We start from the raw sequence: 21691 nt of genomic DNA on the forward strand, positions 1-21691 counted from the left end.
TGATTTTTAATTGGCGAGTTAAAAAGATTAATCAAATATTGTATCGCTATATAGTGATTGTATGACATACATTGATGCACTTGACCCATGATAAGCATGGTCAACGCCATCATACCTCACCGACAATATAGTAGCTTTTGTAGTAGGAGGTATGAAAATATTTCAAACATCCTTTTCACTTTCATCACTGGAAGTAGAAATTATTGCAGATGAACTTGCCATGTTTGTACTAATTTTCCAATATCTAAAAGAGGATAATATCAATTTTAATATATTTTCGTTTTAGGAATATAATGAGGATAATCTCTTTATTTTCCACCATCACTCTACATTATATCTATTATTACAAGAAAAATGCCGTCATACTTTATATACAACAATACTAATTACAACAAAAATGACCAGTTGATTTGGCTTGGCCATGAAGATCAATGACTCTCAACGTGTGCATCTCTTCAAAGAAAACTGAAGCGTGGTATCAGCTAGATGAAAGGAAATATGGCGTACTCAGCATAAAATAGATTCCATATAAATCGATAGAACCCTGAAATTGCTTCCTGCATGTTGAGGCAATTGACAAAGAAGTTTAGACCAATGACAGAAAACTGGGTCACTAAAGCTTTATACAAATGTAACCACCAATTTTAATACATCCTAGTGATAAGATCGGTTATATGGAGTGTCACAGAGAGCATTTAACTATTACTTGACTTGCCCTCCACACAAAGTTAAACTACCAAACAAAGCAAAATAAGTACTTTTTTAAAGACCTAATCTCATCCTGATCGAAAATACAATGAAATCAATTTGCTGTAAAAAAGCAAAATTGTCCTCTTTTCTTGGTGCCCAAACTTGAAATTTTAACCAATCATGACCCAAAACTGACATGGAACAAGAAATTAAAAAAAAATTGACAAGTTATACGAAGTTTGTGAAACTCGGCTGGTGTTAAGCATTGTAGCAGGTTCACACCGTCAGTCCCAAAGGGTAATGCTACGGTGAAGAGTTAAATATTTTTGAAGAGTGAAGATTACCTTTTCTTTTAAAGTAAAGAAAAAACCCATAAAAAATATATTTCATTCTTCACCCAATTCTACTCTTCACCAAAGAAATTCCCAGTCCCAAGTCTGACGAAAAGAGGAGAGGTGTGCTCGATAGTTGTTGTTCAAGATATAAAGTTTGGGCAACTGATAGCTGAATTGACTATAAACTAATGCTAAAAAGAAAAAAATTGGTATCCAACTTCTGAGTCTTTTATCAACTTTTTGCCACATTCATTTTTGTAGGTATTGAAAATAAAATAAAGGTAAAGTATATTTTTTTTATCCCTAAGTCCTCGAAAAGTTTTAAAAATATTCCTAATATTTAATTTAATTCAATTTGGTCCCCATTGTTTAAAATAAGTTTCAATTTTATCCCTGGCTTCGTAATAGTCAATCACTAGTCAAAATTCACTTTTCCAATTATACCCCTTGACCACATCATCATCAACATATCTCATCTCTCATATCTCCAGCAATCAACAACACCCCACTTCCATCTCCTACAACCTCCATAAGCATACCATCATTTATCATAATCATCACCTCCACCCCACCTATTCATCTTTTTCTCATTCTCTCCTGTACACTACTGCCACTAACCCCTCCCTCCCCACCCCACCACCAACAACAACTCATCATCCTTAACCTCACTTATTCTTCTTTTTCCCTCCCTCTTGTAACCCACCACCGTCATAAAAACACTCTTTTTCTACATCCAAGACCGCCAACACCCTTCACCTCGCCTATTCTTCCTTTACTTTCCCCTTTTGTAACCCACCACCTTCATAAAACCACTCTTCTTCTACATCCAACACTGCCACTCTTCTCCAAAAACTATCAATACCAAAATCAAATACCCCCTCTTATCAACCACCACCACCCCTCCAAACAACAACAGCAACACAAAATTCCCCTTTTTTTTTTCAGAATTCAGAAAATCAAGTTGGAATTGGTACCATAGCATAGAGATTAGTAAACTCATTGACCAAAGTTTGAGTCTTTGTGAATCGCTATTGAAAAGCATCACTGAGATTGTGAGCTGGGTCAGTGGAGAAAGATGAACTCATTGAGAGAGAGAGAGAGAGAGAGAGAGAGAGAGAGAGAGAGAGAGGAAAGGTGAGCTCAGGTAGTGGTGGTATATGGTGGGTGATTTGGAGAAAGATGAATTCAGCGAGCGACAGTATATGGTGGGGGAGTGGTGGTGGTGGCTGCGATGGTAATTAGGTGAAGGAAAGGTGACAATGATGATGAGAGGATGCTAATAATATTCATGATGTAGAGGTAAGGTGATTTGGCGTTGTAAGAGATGGAGGTAGGGTGACATACTGCTATAGACTGCTGAAGTTATGAGAGAAGATGATGAGATAAATGTTGATGTTGATAATGATGTGGTCAAGGGGTATAATTGGAAAAGTGAATTTTGACTAATAGGTGACTGTTAATAAATTAACATGGGGAATAAAATTGAAATTTATTTTAAACATTAAGGACAAAACCATGGTTCTGAAAACCAAACCAGATCAGCCGGTTCAACCGGAATAATCGGAAACCGGTCACCTAGTCGGTCTGGGTAACGTCAAAAACCGACTGGCAAAGAACCGGTGAAAAAACCGGTCGAACCGGTGGTTAACCGACGAACCGGGAGAACCGTCCGGTTTTTTGGCGGTTTTATGGTTTGCAACCTGAGATGCCAAACGACGTCGTTTTGGCTTTAAAAAAAAAAAAAAAAAAGAGAGAAAGGCGTAACGCGTAACCCAGTGCAGTAACCCACTAACCCTAATCAGTTTCCCCTTTCCCCTTTCCAAGTGCATTGAGCCATTCACCCACCATTGCTACCAAGCTCCAGATTCCAGAAACCACCGAGCCATCCACAGCAGCCGCGACCACCACCACGTTCTGCTTCTCGCTGAGCCCGCCTCCTCGTTGCCGAACGTCGCCGAGCCCGCCTCCTCATTCGCCGTCGCCGAACGTCGCCGACACCGCGTCCTCACTCGCCGCCGGTAAGACTCTGTTCTTGTCTTGATTTATTTGCTGCCTTCTGGGCTTCTGGGTTCTGATTATGATTTATGAGCTCGCCTGCTCTATGCTTGAACTTGCTTCCTTCTGAATTCTGATTATGATTTATGAGTTCTATGCTTCTTGATTTTGATTTTCTGATCTCGCCTCCCTCTGAACTTGCTGCCTTCTGATTATGAGTTCTGTGCTTGAACTTGCTGCCTTCTGAGTTCTGATTATGAGTTATGTGCTTGATTCTTTATTGATTTCGATTAATTTGCTGCCTGCTTGATTTGCTGATTTCGATTTATTTTGCTGCCTTCTTGATTTTGTGATTTCGAATTATCTGCTGCCTGCTTGATTTACTGATTTCGATTTATTTTGCTACTTCATGATTTTTGTTTTTGATTTTCTGAGGTTATTTACTCATGATTTTGAATGTTTGCTGCCTTCATGATTTTTGTTTTTGATTTTCTGAGGTTATTTATTCATGATTTTGAATATGTTTTGCTGCTTCTGAATATGTTTGCTGCCTTCATGATTTTTGTTTGCTGCTTCATGATGAATTATTTATTTGTTCATGGTTTTCTGATTGTTACAGATGGAACAATCACAAAGTAACCCACAGCCACAAAATAATGCTGTTCAAGATTCTCAAACTGGTTCATCCAGAGGTAAATCTGATCCAGCTTGGCAATATTTTACAGTGAAGTATGACAAAAATAACAAGGCTCAATATACATGTATTTTCTGCTTGAATACTTACAATGGAGGGGGGATATATAGAATGAAATATCATCTTGCAAAAATCCCTAGACAAATTAAAGTTTGTAACAAAATAACTGAAGATGTTGAACTTCAATTCAAAAGGCTTTTCGAGGAAAACAAAAAAAATAAGGCAGAAAAAAGAAAATTTACAGCTGATTGTTATGATGTGAAAAGTGAAACACAAGCGGAAGAAGAGGGTGAAGCGCCTAATCCTGTACAACCTCCGGCTCCTGCAACAATGGGAGACAAAGGAAAGAGAAGAGCGATTGCTGCTACTCCAAATGGAAGTTATTTTAAGGAAAGGACTACGCCAGGCTCTCAACCAACTTTGAAAAGTGTCTTGGCCAGTAAACAAGTTGTGCACAAGGTTAAGTTGGGGCTTGCAAGATGGATCATTGATGCACGAATTCCATTCAATGCAATTCAATCGCCTTACTTTCAACCTGCCTTGGACGGCGTTGCTGCAATTGGACCTGGTTTCAAGGGACCGTCATATGATGAAATGAGAGTTCATTTGCTGGCCGATCTTAAGAAGGAGTGTCAGTTGCTTGTTGAAGGTTATAGGAGCTCGTGGAAAAGGACTGGTTGTACACTGATGGCAGATGGCTGGACTGATCAAAGGCAGCGTACGTTAATTAATTTTCTAGTTTATTATCCTGCTGGTATGTCATTTGTTAAGTCTGTTGATGCTTCTGATATGATAAAAACTGCTGATACCTTGTTTAAATTGTTTGCTGAGGTTATTGAGTGGGTTGGGTCTAGTAACATTGTGCATGTGGTTACTGATAATGCTGCGAATTATTTATCAACTGGAAAACTCATTCATGAAAAGTATCCAAACATTTTTTGGTCTCCTTGTGCTGCTCATTGCATCAATCTTATCTTGAAAGACATAGCAAGTCTTCCTCACATAGCTGACCTTGCCTCTCGTGCTTCAAAAGTGACTGTGTTTGTTTACAATCATATGATTTTCTTGTCATGGCTTAGAAAAAGAAAAGAGTGGAAAGAAATTGTTCGACCAGGAGTTACACGTTTTGCTACTGTTTTCATTACTTTGAAAAGTATATATGATCATAAAGAAGACTTGCAATCATTGGTGGTGGACAAATATTTCACTTTTCATAAATTATCCAAGAGTGTCAATGGAAAGATGGTTAGTTCAATTATCTTGGATAGTAAGTTTTGGGAGGATTGTTTTACTACTGTTATGCTTGTTGGTCCTCTTATTAAGTTATTGAGGCTTGTTGATGCTGATGAGAAACCTTCTCTGGGTATCGTGTATGAGGGCATGCAAAGAGCCAAAATTGCTATCAAGACAATGTTTAGAAATAGGAAATCTGCATACACACCTTATACAAGTATCTTGAAAATGCGATGAGATAAGCATTTGAAGCGTAACCTCCATGCAACAGCATACTTTTTGAATCCAGATTTCTTCTATAGTGAGGGGTTTGTTGAGAAGGCAAATATCTTGAGGTCTTTGCTTGATTTATTTGATATTGAAACTCTTTGCGATGACTCAGTTGCCGCAATGCAAGAGACACAGTTATATCGAGATCGAAAAGGAAATTTTGGAAGGGAGAGTGCATTGAAAGCAATTAAGAGACTTGAACCTGGTAAGTTATTATATTTCTATGTTCAATTTACTTTGAATGTTTTTTAAATATTGAATGAGAATTGATGGTTGACTTTCATATCCTGGTAGGTGAATGGTGGAGGCTACACGGTGGGAGTGCTCCTAACTTGCAAAAAATGGCAATTCGTCTTCTTCATCAAACATCTTCATCATCCGGCTGTGAGAGGAACTGGAGCCTCTTTGAACAAATCCATTCAAAGAGGAGGAACCGATTAGAGCATCAAAGGCTAAGTGACATTGTTTATGTCACTTATAATCTACGCCTTCAATCTATAATGCATCGCAAGAAGAATTATGATTCAATTGACATTCAAAGCATTGACACAGTAGATTTTTTGGTAATGCCGGATGAAAATGATCCTGAATTTACTAATGGAGACATCGAAGGCATTGAAAATTTAATTTATACGGATAATGCTATGCCTTCATATCCTAAAGGTGATTGAAATAGCAAAACTTGTTTCATTTCCTCTCAATATCTGATGTAAAGTTGTAACTTTAATTTTTTCTTGGTTTTCTATTTTATTTTATTAGATGGAGGAGACATGGAACTTGATGTGGATTTGCCTAATGTTGCTGATTCTTCAAATACAGCTTCTTTTGGTAGTACTTCTGATGATGGTGGCTTTGGATTACCTGTTTATGATGGAGATGTTGGAACACTTAATGATAATTATGATTTTTGATGAATTGCACCTTTGATTAGTTGAAAACTTGCTAGTAATTGAACCTTTTGAATGTAGAACATTATGGGTTTGTCATTATGTACGTTTTTTTGTTTAGTTATAAACTTTGATGTTTGAAGTTGTTTGTGAACCTCTAATGTTAAGTAATGGATAATTTATTATGTGAAATTTTAAATTTTATTAAGTTAGAAATTATTGAATTTATATACTTAAGATTATTTTAAGTTTTTTAATAATTTTATTTAATATTTAATTAAACCGGTTGAACTCCGGCTGAACCCCGGTCGAACCAGTGAACCATTGAACCAATAATCTCACCGGTTTATTGACCGGTCCGGTTCTCGCAACCTTGGACAAAACTAAATCAAATTAAACGTTAGGAGTATTTTTAAAACTTTTTGAAAGTATACTTTACCCATAAAATAATAAATATGTTAAAAACATGGAAAGAGTAACTACATTATTTTCACACAGAAGGGGTAGTATGTTACCTTGGTATAATTTGCTTTTTCTAATACCCATGCCTGAAATATAATTAGCAAAGTACATTCTGTTCAGAGTGATTGGATCAAAGTAGGAGACAAAGCAAATGCAAGACAAACATACACAAATAAAATAAAATAAAATAAAATGAAAATCATAATAGTTATTAATTCAAGAAGCAAACCTGGAAAATCAAGCAGGATGCAAAAATCATATGAGCTGGTATCAGTAACCATTGCCTGAAAGCCTGTAACATACAACTGGGACTTATGTACAGTCATGTAAGATGAATAAAAAATTTCATTAGTGTGATTGGCAGACCAAGGATGTTTATATTAACCTGTGGCGTATAAATTGCTGCCAATATTGAACCAATATAGTTCATTAGCAAGATTCCACAACCAAGGAAAGCAATGTTCCGTACACCAAGTTTTGTCGCAAAGGTTGATATCTGATACCTGAAGTTAGTCATTACAAGAAAGTCCTTATTAGAATAGAATAAGATAATAGCCCAGTGCAGGAAGCGGGTCAACCTTTGTGCATGTACAATATATAAATGCAGATATAATGAAATACAAGTTCTCCGTATCGGCAACTCGGATAAATAAGCTTAGCACTATGTGACTTACTTGCGATCCCCCTCAACATCTGGAAGATCTTTCGTTATAGCAATTACCAATGCAAACAATGTTACAAACGTAGTGATGAAAACCACAGGTGAGCTGCAGGTAAAGACACAAAAACAAATGTGTTCTCAAATAAGTAAGGTAAACAATATTGGATGAGAACATAATGTTTTATAAAATTATAAGATCGATTCGATTATACAGGGAAGCATAGTCCTACTTTTCAAGCAAAGTTCACTGGCCAAGTCATGTAATCATAGAATTAGACAAATTAATATTTAGGATCGACTTCGTGGAGGTATTGTTGGCACAACATGTTCCTATGAACCTGGTTCTTTACCTTAACCAACTACAAATATGAAGCAACAGAAAAACACAAACCTCCACTCAAATGCAAGTCCAAGGGCAGCTCTAGTGGCATAGTACACGCCAAAGTTAAGTAGAAAACCTCGGACCTGCACAAGCCTCTTCTGTCAACGCTCAACCATAATAGATGCTTCAAATTCAAATAACCATTCAGTTGCTCAAAAGAATCTTGAAAGTAATCATATGAAGTAACTATTTAGTTGAACTTTAAGTACTGTTAGCTCGGCCTAGATAGGGAGAATAGGAGGGTAAACCATACCGTGGCAATAATAAGAAATGCTGCAATAGGAAAACGTTTCATTCTTAATGGAGGAACGGAATAGATGGTGCCGAGAAAAAGGCCAAGCGTGTAAAGTGAAAATATAAAGGGCCCAAAGTTCAATCCAACAATCAACAAGCCAGCAGCAGCAAAAAATGCAACTAATAGCCATGCAGATTGGACTGAAAGATCTCCAGCAGCTATAGGTAAATAAGGTTTGTTTACCCTGAAAATGAATATAAAGCTACTTAGATAAATGACCCAATATACATTTACTTAGGTTGAGCTTTAACCAACAACAGAAACAGCTTCAGATCCAGGGAAAAGAATGCGAAAATGACAGTTACATAAGACACAAATTCAAATATATAGGAACTTAGCAAGCAAGCTATGGGAAAAGGCAGAGGAAGTCAGTTTCACGGAGAATTTTATAAATGATTACATCATACTTGTCAATGCTAATGTCATAGATTTGATTGATTCCAACTATATAACCATTCCCACAAATCAGGGCAAAAAGACCAGAGAATGCTTTGAACAGAAGGGACCACTTTATCAGATTTGAGTTTTCAATCAATGCTCTTGCCACCAAAGCACTGTAAACAGAACGAATAACCGGCATTCAGTACAGTAAACTTTCTGAGAGAAAAATAACTGCATTGCTTATTGCAGGCATATGGTAAAGTTACTCACAAAGAACCTAGTGCTGTGCCGCGTATAGTATGTGGCCTTAAAAATCTCCAACATGCATCTTTGAATTCTGAAACTTTGTCTGCAAATGGACGATCTGATCCAGCAGCTCCAACATGGGTACAAGCCTAGCATAAGGTATTTCACCTTAAACTGATGAATCAGACTAAAATATCATATATTAAAACCAATGCAAAAATGTGAGTACTAACAAACTGAATTAGCTATGAGCATATTCAGAGGTTGCACACCTGCAGTTAGTGCCGAAAAATAAATTTTTCATGCTAACCTTTGTGTTATCAATCGTGAACAAGGCTATAATTTTATATATTTAGTTAACATCATATTGTCCATGTCTTTATCTATATGTGGTATACAGGAGTCAATAAAGCAAACTTTTCAGTCCTAGTTACACTGATTCAATGAAAATAACAGGTTCAACTTGCACATTCACTAAATTCTATAAGGAGCTATTAATTGTGATGGTTCTAGAAGTTAATTTTGATAATTGGATCTTACATAAATGGTCAAAATTAAAGCATTGCATGACTATTTTAAGTAACCATATGACCTATAAATAACTCATCATTGTGCATAGTTATATTATATGGCCAATATTTGCTCCTTCCTACCCATATATAAATATAATTGGGTCGGTATTGCAAAATCAATCCCAGCCACTGATTTCAATACAATCAAAGTGATAGAATATCATGAACACCATGGAGTTAAACAAATTAAAGGAAACAAAGCTCATGATATTTTAGTACATGCAAATTTCCCAGGTGATTCTCCATTTGCCACTGATTAATTACCAACAATAGCAAAAATTGAATATCCCAGACTAAAACAAACAAGGTAGCATGCAGATAGAGGAAGCAAAATCGGCATATGAAGGGGAAAAGAAATACACACCGTGATGGAAGTGGGTCTATTCGAGAGTCTTCTGTCATGATATCGTAGAGTTGAATGGTTGTTTCTGGAAAATTTTAAGCACAAAGTAGAAGCCTTTGGAGCAAACTTGGTGGTGGGTGTTTTGATGGAGTAGGAGGAGTTGCAGTTGGAGGTGGCAATTGAGGGATGAGCATGAAGTGAAGTTGATTGAAATGTTGAGAGCTTCATGGGGAGCTGAGTATGGCAAAGCATAACACTTTTGCAATCACAGATACAATGGGTCACCATCTAGTCAAGCCACCACCTAATCAACATCAATCCAGATAGCTTATTGGAAGAAAGAAAGTTTTATCATTGCATTTTTTGGATTTGTGCATTGTGTACTTCAAGTAAAAGAAATGATATAGAGATTTGTGGCACCATCAACCAAGGTTGCAAGAACCGGACCGGTCAATGAACCGATAAGACAACTGGTTCACTGGTTTAATGGTCCAACCGGGGTTTAACCAGGGTTCAACCGGTTAAATAAATATTAAATGAAATTATTAAAAATTAATATACGTAATGCTTGATCACTATCTAGTTGTTCTATCTTCAAAAATAAAAATTTTTAATTAGTAACAACTACAATTTACAAACACAAATTTACACAAATTAAATACCGTTATAGCCAATGACTAAATATTGATTGTTGAACAGATTTACAGAAAATTTCTAAAGAAGCCAACAATACATGCAGCACCAAAAGTTCAAAACAGAAAATTATCAATTACATACGGCATCAAATGTTCAGAAAACAAATTCAGAAGTCAGAATCCATACAATTAGACAATTAAATGAATTAACAATCAACAAAATTAATAAGTACCAAAAAAATTAACAGAATTATTTTAAAAGAATTAATTCAAATTGAAAAGAACAGTTAACCTGAAAAAAATCACTAAATGAAGTCAATCAAAATACAATGGTCCTCAACAAGCAACTAGAGAGGGCTACTTCCATAATTTCTAGCCTTGAAGATGCCCACAGCCTCATCAAGAAACTTAGCAGAAAAAGAGAGAACCTGGAGAACAAAGGGAAGAAGCTCGACTGCTCGAGCGTTCCACAGAGGTGAAAGCAAGGTCCCTACGCTCTTTTGTGCAAGAATACGCTGTTGTGAAAGTTAAAAGAACTCCTTCTTTGAAATAAGAACAATTATCCGGCTAACCCGTTCTTGGAGGAAGAACAAAAAGGGCTGGTGCAGAAAATGCCCTGGAGCAGTGGAACAGAGGTGACGATGGAGAGACGTTCGCGGTGAGCAGTGGAACAGAGGTGAGCAGTGGCAAACAATAACCTCAGCAACAAAATCATGAATAGAATAACAAATAAATTAATAACCTCATCAAACAATTACTAAACCAGCAAATAATAACCTCAGCAAAAAACATCATGAACAGAAAATCAGAAATAACAAATAAATCTATAACCTCAGCAAAAATTACTAAACCAGCGAACAATAACCTCAGAAAATCCAGCTAATCAGTAAATCAATTTGAAACAAATAACAAGTATTATCAGAAATCAATTGCTAAACCCTAAACCAGCAAGCAGACGCCGAGGAGATGGCTGTGAAGTGCGAAACTGCGAACAAAGTATTACTTACCGGCGGCGAGGTGGAAGGCGAGCAATGGCGATGACAGAGGACGCGACACCGGCGAACAGAGAGAAGGCGAGCTCGGCGATGACAACGACGCGGTGGGGGCTGCGGTGGTCAAACCCGTCGCTGCGGTGGCTGCGCGATTGGGTGCTGCGGTGGCTTCTATGGTTCTCAGAGAAGTGAAGAGAGGAGATGAGTTTGTGGCTTTGTGAAGAAGAAGCTGCGATGGCTTCTATGGTTCACTCCAGTTTTGCGTTTGGCCGTTTCTCCTCCTTTTTCTTTTTTTTTTTTTTGGGAAAAAACGGCACCGTTTTGGAGGGTTTGTCGAAAACTCTCGAAAAAATCGAACGGTTCTGCCAATTCATCGGTTAATCACCAATTTGACCGGTTTTGTAACCGATTTTTTGCCGATCAATTTCTAGACCTATTCGGACCAACTTAATGACCAAATTCCGATTAATCCGATTGAATCGATCGGTTCAATTCGATTTTCAAAACTATGCCATCAACCAATCTCTTTTTTAAAATAAATAAATAAATAAAAGAATAATATATTTTCTTCATCATTCTAAATATCTAATAATGCTTAAATAAAAAAATTTCTTTATCATTTTTTTTATATGTTTTCAAGATAATAAAGATATTAGACTTTTACCTTGTTTAGAAGTTAAGAGAACTAAGAAAAATAGTAATAAATTTAATATAAACTTAAATCACTTTAAATTATATTTAGAAAAATATTGTTTTGTACATTGTTAACCACTAAACAACATCTATCTATACATTTGGGATATTATACTTGCCTTTTCTTTAAGACTTGAGCTAAAATTACCCCTAAAGACATTTTAAGAAGAGAATAATAGAAAATTATAAAGTTTTATGTTTCTGATGCATTGCAAATATGAAACATTTAATTTTAATAAAAGTTAAATCAATGACTAAGATAATTTAAATTACTTATGCAACAATTGATTAATGATATAAATCATACAAGGATTTTAAAACTGGACAGAACGTCAAATCGATCATGCTACCAATTTATCTAGAATACATATATACAATGACTCACATTATATATATATATATATATATATATATATATATATATATATATATATATATATATATATATATATATTACACGCATATCCCGTTAGGTTTATCAAAACTACACAAACCACCTCTTATTTGATCAATATACACTCACCATCACCTGTATTATGCCAATTACACGTCTAAATAATACACTTAGGCCCCTTGATGTAATGTAAGTAACAAATTCTTATACATGTGATTGTCACCTATGTTTTAATGATTTTTTTTTTTTATTCAACTGAAATAACAAAAATACCCTTCATAACAATATTAAAAGAAAAAGTATTTTTGTAATTGTTCTCGGTTTGTACCTGTTTTCTATGCATAAAGAGATTTTTGGGTTAGAAATGACTTTTAACAAAATATTTTTAATGGCAGTTTATGTTGGTCAAATAAAGGTGTGTATGTAATTTTGATAAACCTCAAAGTTTGACTGTAAGGTACCTAAATAGTAATTATTCAACCATTAAATTACAAACAAGGAGAAAATAATTAGAAATATTTTCATAACAAATAATGAAACATGGCTTTGGATTTGGTAGCCATCTCTAAAGGAAGGCTACCGATGACCCTCTCTAAAACAATTATGAATTCAACCTATGCTTTTTTTTTCTAAAATTATAAAAGTTCTCCTATTTTCTTATTTTCTTTTCATTTTAACTCCATTGTGTTGAATCCCTTCTTGTATCTCCTTTTCTTGTCCAAGGCTTAACCACTCCCTGGATAATTTTTTTAAGAAACTTACTTCAGAATATGCTTTAAAATATGTTTATAAAACAATTGAGTTTGATTTGTATCATAAAAAGAGCAACAACATCCATCCTTATCCATCCTTTCTTTTATACATATATTAGTACATGAAATGGGTTTCTTTATATAATTATATTAGTACAGGAATTCAACATTGAATGATCTATTCCTTGCTTTGGTTAAGATGCCTGCACCTTGATAGATCGTTCAGTGTGAATGCAGTAACTATGTGTTTTATTCAAATTTTTGTTAATGTTTAAAATAAAAATGTGGGTATCTCAATGTCGTAATTGTAACGTCAAATAAAATTAAAAAGAATAAAAGTAACAAATAAACGTATAAATGCAAGGTGACGGTGGCAAAATAAACTGCAAAAATTGAAACAGGAAATTAAAAAGAAGATGAAGGAAGAAACATGAACGTAAAAGAGAAAGACGTAAAGTAGAGAAATTTTATTAATAAAAACTGAAAGAAAGCAAAGTACAAGTGTTTGAATTCAGAGGAATTACTTAAGATTCCCAATTTTACTCTGTGATGCCAAGGGGCTGAGAGCGTTTGTTGGGTTTCTAAGTGTTTTCCAAGAAGAACTGAACTGCTTACAATATTTTCCTAAAGCTCTATTTATAGACTAACCTAATGTCAGCTAACAATTACCATTTGTACACCACTTGCGAAAAATTTGAATTTCTTGTAACTGTTCCCGCACCTCTTGTAAATTTCAAAAGTTAAATAGATAGTTGTTTTACTCAAATTTTAACGCTCTATGTTGATAACTGCTCCTGCATATAGCACGTCCTATAATTTAGGCTTAATTCAAATTTTGAATAAAAACTGCTTCTTTGCTAGTGAATTAGAAGCTTCCCCTAATATATTGAATCTGGCTTCATAAGTTAATAATAATATTATCTTATATTTATTTACTTAAAACAAATTATTTTTTTCCTAAGTGATAATAATTTTTTGCCTAACAAGATGCCCTCCAAGATTTCTCACTTGAAGATATGCAATGATTGAAAGTGAGAAAACTTAGTTGTTTATTGACATTTTTCTTATTTTTAATATTGATAGTCAATTGACATTTTAGACACATTCGCTTGACAAATTAAATGCCTACTAGTAATAGACTTAACAGAATTTCTAAGTCTATAAAATTTTTTACATTAATAGTTGAACTGTCAATGGGGTCTATTCTTTTGTATGAAATTTTTAAGTATGTCAAATGATATCTGTTCTAATTTTGGCACATTAAATGTGTATCAATTGACCTTTGTTTTGACCTTTAATATTTCAATTAAGAGTTTTTTAACACACACTTTCATTGTTTTAATTGACACAATTTTCCTAACTTCATGAGTAACAAAATCTTAACTTCGTGAAGTCGTTTCTTTCATATGTTAAACTCCAGGTGTCAATTAAATTTGATAAAATTTCTAATCCTATAAAATCTTCACACTAACATTCTAATAATTTTGACTACAAGCGCTAAGAGATTCAACAGAATTTCTAAGTCAATTAGGCTTTGGTATTTATGAAGTACATACCCAAATGTCAATGAGAAATTATTTTTGTCCAAGATTTTAAACTTGATGCTTTTTTTTTAAATAAAACCATTCATATCTATTTTACACATCTCAATACTTTCAGGATTAAATACCTTGGTGTTAACTGTCAGTGGCTTGACTCCAGGATTATATATCCTGAACTCCACATGCATCTCATCATAGTAACATGTACTATTATGAGCAGGAACTTCTTCCACTCCTCCATCTTCGTTCCAGAAAATCAACTTTTGATGTAGAGTGGATGGAATAGCACCCATTCCATGAATCCAATCACGTCCCAAAAGCAAGTTAAAACCAGCTTTAGAAGGAACAACAACAAATAGAGTTGGCCTATTGACAGAACCAATCTCAATTGACAGCAGAACCACACCTCTAACAGAAGAAGTCCTTCCATTAAAATCTGTTACCCCAATGCTACTTTTAATCAGCTCTTTTTCAGTCTTTCCAAGCCTTCTCATCATTCTTTCAGGCATGAGATTGACAGCAGCTCCCCCGTCAACTAAAATCTTATTAACTATCCTTCCATCAACACGAGCCTTGATATGCAATGGACGCAAATGCTCCTTGTCATTTTCAGTAGGTTTCTCAAACAATCCTCCACCACACATATTGTCATCTAGTAACAAGCATTCACTTCCAGGAAAGACATCATAACAATCATCTTCTAATGACTCTACTTTCCGGATTTGACTATACTCCTCAGGCAGTATTGACACCATAGCTATAGGTTGCTTAACACCAAATATTGCTTCTAAGCTGTCATCAAAACCAGTGTCAAAATTATTAGTAATTAAATCTTCATCCTTTTCTCCCTTGTGTTCAACCATTACTTTCTTTCCAACAAGATTCTTCTTTGCATTTTTATTGCATTTAGGGTGATTAGAAGAATTGCCTGTTTCTACAGACTTAGCTATGGTTGGCAAAGGAGAAAAATCTACACCGTGTCCCTTGTATGGATCTAAAGGAACATACTCAGGTATATTCTCTTTTTGCCCAAAAATTGTAAAAGGAGAATACTTTAGAACATTTTGACAATTGGGCCAAGGAGAATAATTAGGAACCTGTTGCATGTTAGAATTATAACAAGAATAAATTGGCTTTGAAGGAACAAGCACATTTTTGGAATATATATACTACCTCCGTCTTGTGCATGATTCATGTTTCATAACTGAGACTCATAGTATCTGGGCTTAAAAGGTCTAGGCTTCACCCATTTGTTTTTTCCTCTCGCAAAAGCAGTAGGTTAATTCTGCACATTTCTCACATTCTGGACCCATTTATTGTTTGAAATTTTGGTGGGAGGAACTCTTGTCTTTTGAGAAAATCCATAAGGTTTTCCATCAATCATGACCACAGTCTTCATCTTCTGGTTGGCGGGTTGTACCCCAATGTTGTTGACGCACTTGTTCAAAGGAGTTTGACCGCCCAACTTTTGTTTTCCCTCGGCTATCTTCCGCTTTAGCTCGTTAGTTTCATTTTCTTTAATCTTCTTTCTCAAGTTAGCCTTTTCTTTCTCTTCAACTTTGTACTTTTCAAACTCTTTTGCAGCTTCCTTGTCAAAAACAGCATTGCACTTTGGGCACATGGCGATGGTGCTGTCAGATTCTTTAATTCTCAATAAAAAATCTAACAGATCCTCACCAGGACGAGGATAAACTGGCTTCTTATCTTACTCAAAGATTCTCATGTCTTTATTTTCATCTTTAGTACTACCCACTGTGGCATCAACTTCTACCATGTTGACTGACAAATTGAATGGCTCAACATAATTTGAATCAACAGCAAATGGTTCAGTGTCCACCTTCATAGTAGTTTTATCCTCAAACTTCAATCTTCCCTCCTCAATTGCTTTTTGTATCAAGTCCCTGAAACGGACGCAATTATTAGTGGTGTGTGAGAATACCTGATGAAACTTACAAAACTTTTTATTCTTTATTTCATCAGCTGAAGGCATCTTTTTTCCTTCTGGTAAAATGAGCTGCTTATCCTTTAATAAAACTTCAAATATTTGATCTGCTTTAGAAATATCGAAAGAATAAGTCTTATTTTCAGTTTTGAAATATGGAGAAACTTTTTCTTTTCCTTTAACAGGCTTCAAAGATTTGCATACATAAGGAGGACCTCCCCGCAATTCAGCAATATAAACATCTTTCTCATATGAATCACTACTATCAGAAAAACAATCAACGTATGCAACCTTTTTAGAACCTTTTTTGAAATTTTCTTTTTCTTTTTTAATTTGTTCTATTTGTCTTACTCTTTCAGCTAACTGAGAAAGATCTAAAGTATGTTGATTAATAAGTTTCTTCCTAACTCCAAATTCTAGCCCATTAGTAGCCATTTTGACAACTTCAGATTCTGGAATCGGAGTAAAATATTTATTCCTCATGTTTCTAAACCGTGCCAAATAGTTGTCAATAGATTCTCCCTCTGCACGTTTAACAGAGAATAAATCTGTAAGACTAACTTTTAATTCACCTCGAAAAAATTGATCATGAAAATTTCTTTCTAACTGTGCCCAAGAATGAATAGAATTTGGTCTCAAGTTGGAGAACCATGTAAATGCATTTTTTGTTAAAGAAGAAGGAAAATATCTCATCTTGAGATATTCATTAGAAGTTGCTTCCCCAATTTCAACAGTATATCGAGCAATATGCTCTACTGTAGACTCATTTTCTTCTCCAGAAAATTTCGTAAGGGATTTTGGAATTTTCCAACCCCTTGGGAGCTCTGCTTGTTGGACACATTCAGGAAAAGCAGACACAAAATATGGCCTATTTAAGCAACCAACATTAAATCCTAAACGGTTTAAAACGTGTTCAACATTTCTTACTAGATTATAATGCCCCCTAAGTTGTTTTGCCTAAGTCTTTCTAACATATCGTTAGCATTTTGACCATGTCTAGGCATATGAACATCATAATTAGGAATTGCTCCACCGTTCTGATTGACATTATCAAATCTTAAACCCAAGTTGTCATTTTCTTCAAAATTTACCACAGTAGCAATCCTATTGACTTACCTATTTAATTGTTCAATTCTAGTGTTTGTGTTTTCTAAAAGAGGGTTTAAAACTGTCACCATTTGATGAGTTAACATGTTTACTAGATCATGGTGGCTTTCATCCATCTGTTGCCTAATATTTGCTAAAGATCCCACAGTTTGACTAGGTTGATTAACAGGCATTGCTCTTGACATATCAGGAAATATAGGTCTGGAATTTTCTACCCTAGTGACAGTGGATGTACTAGAATTAGATGCACTGTTATTTCCTGTATTAATAGAATGTGAAAAATTTTGTTGTGATACGTGTGAACTTGACGCCCCAGAAACAGGTACATTTGACATGCCATATGGATTTTGATAAATAGGATTTTGAAAAGTTGAGTAGAGAGGCACAGGCAATCTCTGTGTCACTGACAAACCCCAATTTGACAGTTTATCTTGTATTGAATTTAGGGGATTTTATCACCTTTTACCCACATTTATTCAATGAAATAGCATGGTTTTGTATATTCTCCTTTAATTGTGCTTAAGAGTGAAAACATGCTTTTTAGGTCTTAAAATAGCTAAATTTAATTCTCCTTGATTCCATTAGATGCCTTGATATGTTTGCTAAGTGATTTCAGATTTAGAAGGCAAAGATTGGATCAAGGGAATGAAGAAAGAAGCATGAAAAGGTGGAGAACTCATGAAGAAATGAAAGAACCGGAAAGCTGTCAAGCCGACCTCTTTGCACTTAAATGACCATAACTTGAGCTACAGAGGTCCAATTGATGCGGTTCCAGTTGGGTTGGAAAGCTAACATCCGAGGCTTCGAAACGATATAAGATTTTCCATAGTTGCTACACGTATGGTGGCGCGCACGCGCAAAGTACGCGCACGCGCCGTTGCTGCCACCTAGTTCACTTAAAGCAAAACGTGGCCAACGAATTCTAAAGCCTTGTGGGCCCAATCCAACTCATTTCTGATGCTATTTAACCCAATGAGTGAAGAGGGAAATATATGTTAGTTACCCATTAGTTTAGTTTGGCTTTGTAGTTAGTTTCTAGAGAGAGAAGCTCTCTCTTCTCTCTAGAATTAGGATTAGGAATTAGGGTTAGATTAGGACCTCATAGTTCTAGGTTTAATTCAAGTCTCCTTCTACTTCTACCTTCAATTGATGATTGCTACACCTTGGTTCTTCTCTCTATCCCTATTCTCTTGTTGTAATTTCTCTTATTTTGTTTCTAGGTTTTGTAATTGAGATACTCTTGTTCTCTTTATTTTCTTTCAATAATGCAATTTGAGGTAATTCATGATAATTGTGATTTCCTTGATTGTTGTTGTTAATTCTTTACATTCAATTGTAGTTAGAATTTATTCTTGTTGTGATTGACTATACTTTTCTTTTGTGCCTTCCAAGTGTTTGATTAAATGCTTGGAAGAATGTTAGACTAGAATTTTATGTTCTTGGCTTGAGAAGGTAACTTAGGATTTATTGAGTCACTAGTGTCCAATTGATTGATAGTTGATAGCCATTAACTCTAGCCTTCATTAATCCAATTAGTGGAAAGCTAGGACTTATGGACTAGGATTGATATAACTCACTTGACTTTCCTTTGTTAATCGATTTAAGGATGACTAAGTGGGATTAATCCTTGCAACTACCATACTTGTGGCTAGTGATAATGATGAAGACCCTTGACAACCAAACCTTGCCAAGACCATTTTGTGAATAAAGTTTTCCTACCATTTACTATTCACATTCCTCGCCAAAACCCCAAAATAAACAAGTCCATAACCAATAACAAGAACACTACCCTGCAAGTCCTTTGAGAGACGACCCGAGGTTTGAATACTTCGGTTTATAGATTTTAGGGGTTTGTACTTGTGACAAACAAATTTTTGCATGAAAGGATTATTGTTGGTTTAGAGACTATACTTCAACGAGATTTCATTTGTGAAATTCTAAACCGTCAAAAATCCAATCGTCAGTCACCATGGAGGGGACATACCCCGGTGGCAAGCCATATGGCGGCCACCCCACGGTATTTATGTGAGTTGCATTTAACCATGTATGGGCATGGCCAACGCCATCATGCCTCACTGATATCAAGGTAGGCTCTGCGTTTGAAATCACAGGAGAATTTCCGGATTCATTTCCTCTAATCTCATCACTAGAAGTAGAAGAAGATGCTACAGAAGTATTTGACATGTCAACTGACGCTGATTTTCTTGGCTCTGGACACACGAACTTACCACTGCGCAACCACATGCAAACTCAAAAACTCCTGGTTTTCCTTTTGACAATTACAATCTATTGACAAGGTCCCACCGGGAGTGCCAATTTGTTTTACTCAAATTTTTGTTAATGTTTAAAATAAAAATGTGGGTATCTCAATGTCGCAATTGTAACGTCAAATAAAATTAAAAGAAATAAAAGTAACAAATAAACGTATAAATGCAAGGTGCCGGTGGCAAAGTAAACTGTAGAAATTGAAACAAACAAGAAATTAAAAAGAAGATGAAGGAAGAAACATGAACGTAAAAGAGAAGAAGACGTAAAAGTAGAGGAATTTTATTAATAAAAACTGAAAGAAAACAAAGTACAAGTGTTTGAGTTCAGAGGAATTACTTAAGATTCCCAATTTTACTCTGTGATGCCAAGGGGCTGAGAGCGTTTGTTGGGTTTCTAAGTGTTTTTCAAGAAGAACTGAACTGCTTACAATATTTTCTTAAAGCTCTATTTATAGACTAACCTAATGTCAGCTAACAGTTACCATTTGTACACCACTTGCGAAAAATTTGAATTTCTTGTAACTGTTCTCGCACCTCTTGTAAATTTCAAAAGTTAAATAGATAGCTGTTTTACTCAAATTTTAACGCTCCATATTGATAACTACTCCTGCATATAGCACGTCCTATAATTCAAGCTTAATTCAAATTTTGAATAAAAACGACTTCTTTGCTAGTGAATTAGAAACTTCCCCTAATATATTAAATCTAGCTTCATAAGTTAATAATAATATTATCTTATATTTATTTACTTAAAACAAATTATTTTTTTTCTAAGTGATAATAATTTTTTGCCTAACCCTATGGTAAGCCTTGAACAAGAGAAGGGGATACACTAGGGGTAGGAGGTTTCAACACAATGGGGTTAAAAGAAAAAAATTAAAAAAAGATACTTTTACAATTTAACTGATATAGATGCCGGGTTCAATTCATAACTATTTTAGAGAATGCTACCAATAACCTTGGCTCAAAGCCATGAAACATAATACAAATCGTCCTCAATAATAAAGAAACGTATGCAAATTAGAAATAGCATTAAGTGAATAAGCAATATCAGCATGACAGTCAAATCAGAAGAAACAACATCAATCAAGCAACAATTAAGCAATTAACCAAATCAGAAGCAACGAGAAGCGTAATTCAATTGGAGGATTATATTGAATTGTTCAATAACTCTTGAATGCAAAGAAGTGTAGAACAGGACCTTGAGGCGGCTAAGTAATGAGTGAGTGATGAAAATGTGAGAAGACAGCAGCAGAGTGATTGAGTAAGTCACCGAGAACCAAGAAGGGAAGGAAGATGAAGAGACACAGAGAGAACTCAAAAGAAATGAGGGGATGAGGCCGCGAGGGAGAAGCGGAGAAAAATTAAGGCTAAGATTCCGTTTGCAATTTTATTTCATTCTATTTTCTAATAAGTCTTCAAAACATCTTCATTGTTAGAAAAATTTTGTCGGATACTTGTAAATTAGTAAGAAAAAAATATTAGATAAATATTAAAAAAAATTGTGATAAACTTTAAGTGCTAGAAGTAGAGGAAATTATTATTTTTGCCCTTAATTTTTGAAATACTATAAAACATAGATATTTTGGTAAGAACTAAATCTTTAAAGTAGTTTTTCAAATTCATAATTTTTACTATTTTAGTATTTTAAATTTAAAATTATTTATATTGGTTTTTGAGATTTAGTTCTCGGCACCATATTGATTTTTGGACTCTTTTTAGTATTAAATCAATAAATTAAGTGCTGAATTAGCTCTGACTTGTCACGCTAGACATATGGCTAAACAATGTCGTTTCATTTTGACATTTAAATAAGATAAAAATTAAAAACGAATAAGAGTTTATATGATGTGCAAATTATTATATCTACCTTTATTCTCCTAAACAACCATTTTTTACCTTATTTAAGAGCTAAAGTGAAA

The 21691-nt window shown here is 34.9% G+C and overlaps 2 protein-coding genes across 7 annotated transcripts; both read right to left on the reverse strand.

Annotated features, from left to right (window-relative positions):
- Positions 1–200: 200 nt before the first annotated feature.
- Positions 201–11448, reverse strand: LOC112749775 (homogentisate solanesyltransferase, chloroplastic). Of its 6 annotated transcripts, none has more exons than XM_072218734.1 (12): positions 11089–11437; positions 10374–10779; positions 9468–9750; positions 8556–8680; positions 8312–8458; positions 7863–8088; positions 7619–7692; positions 7241–7333; positions 6952–7069; positions 6796–6858; positions 6620–6652; positions 201–557 (listed from the first exon to the last, which is right to left on the reverse strand). In XM_072218734.1, the coding sequence occupies exons 3-12, from the start codon at positions 9732–9734 to the stop codon at positions 483–485; spliced, it is 1221 nt and encodes a 406-aa protein (XP_072074835.1). In that variant the 5' UTR covers positions 9735–9750; positions 10374–10779; positions 11089–11437; the 3' UTR covers positions 201–482. The 6 variants fall into 6 exon arrangements, with proteins under 6 accessions (XP_072074835.1, XP_025653942.1, XP_072074837.1 ...); XM_025798157.3 differs by having other exon boundaries at positions 10510–10779; positions 11089–11361; XM_072218736.1 differs by having other exon boundaries at positions 6796–6871; positions 10510–10779; positions 11089–11340.
- Positions 11449–14434: 2986 nt separating this feature from the next.
- LOC140179612 (uncharacterized) lies at positions 14435–21149 on the reverse strand. The gene is made up of 3 exons (XM_072218737.1): positions 20971–21149; positions 15627–16354; positions 14435–15245 (listed from the first exon to the last, which is right to left on the reverse strand). Exons 2-3 carry the CDS (start codon positions 15653–15655, stop codon positions 14525–14527), a joined length of 750 nt encoding a protein of 249 aa, XP_072074838.1. The 5' UTR covers positions 15656–16354; positions 20971–21149; the 3' UTR covers positions 14435–14524.
- Between the last annotated feature and the right edge of the window lie 542 nt (positions 21150–21691).

Source organism: Arachis hypogaea, chromosome 15 (genome assembly GCF_003086295.3).
Source record: "Arachis hypogaea cultivar Tifrunner chromosome 15, arahy.Tifrunner.gnm2.J5K5, whole genome shotgun sequence".
NCBI classification, from domain to species: domain Eukaryota; kingdom Viridiplantae; phylum Streptophyta; class Magnoliopsida; order Fabales; family Fabaceae; genus Arachis; species Arachis hypogaea.

Coding starts and splice junctions, on each gene's coding strand:
- LOC112749775 (XM_025798158.3), bottom strand. CDS start 9,734: ATGGTGACCCATTGTATCTGTGATTGCAAAAGTGTTATGCTTTGCCAT. Junction 8,089..8,311: donor TATGACATTAGCATTGACAA/GTATGATGTAAT, acceptor ATTCATTTTCAG/GGTAAACAAACCTTATTTAC. Junction 558..6,619: donor AAAAAGCAAATTATACCAAG/GTAACATACTAC, acceptor CTCAACATGCAG/GAAGCAATTTCAGGGTTCTA.
- LOC140179612 (XM_072218737.1), bottom strand. CDS start 15,655: ATGAAACATGAATCATGCACAAGACGGAG. Junction 15,246..15,626: donor GAATCATGCACAAGACGGAG/GTAGTATATATA, acceptor TTTTGATGACAG/CTTAGAAGCAATATTTGGTG.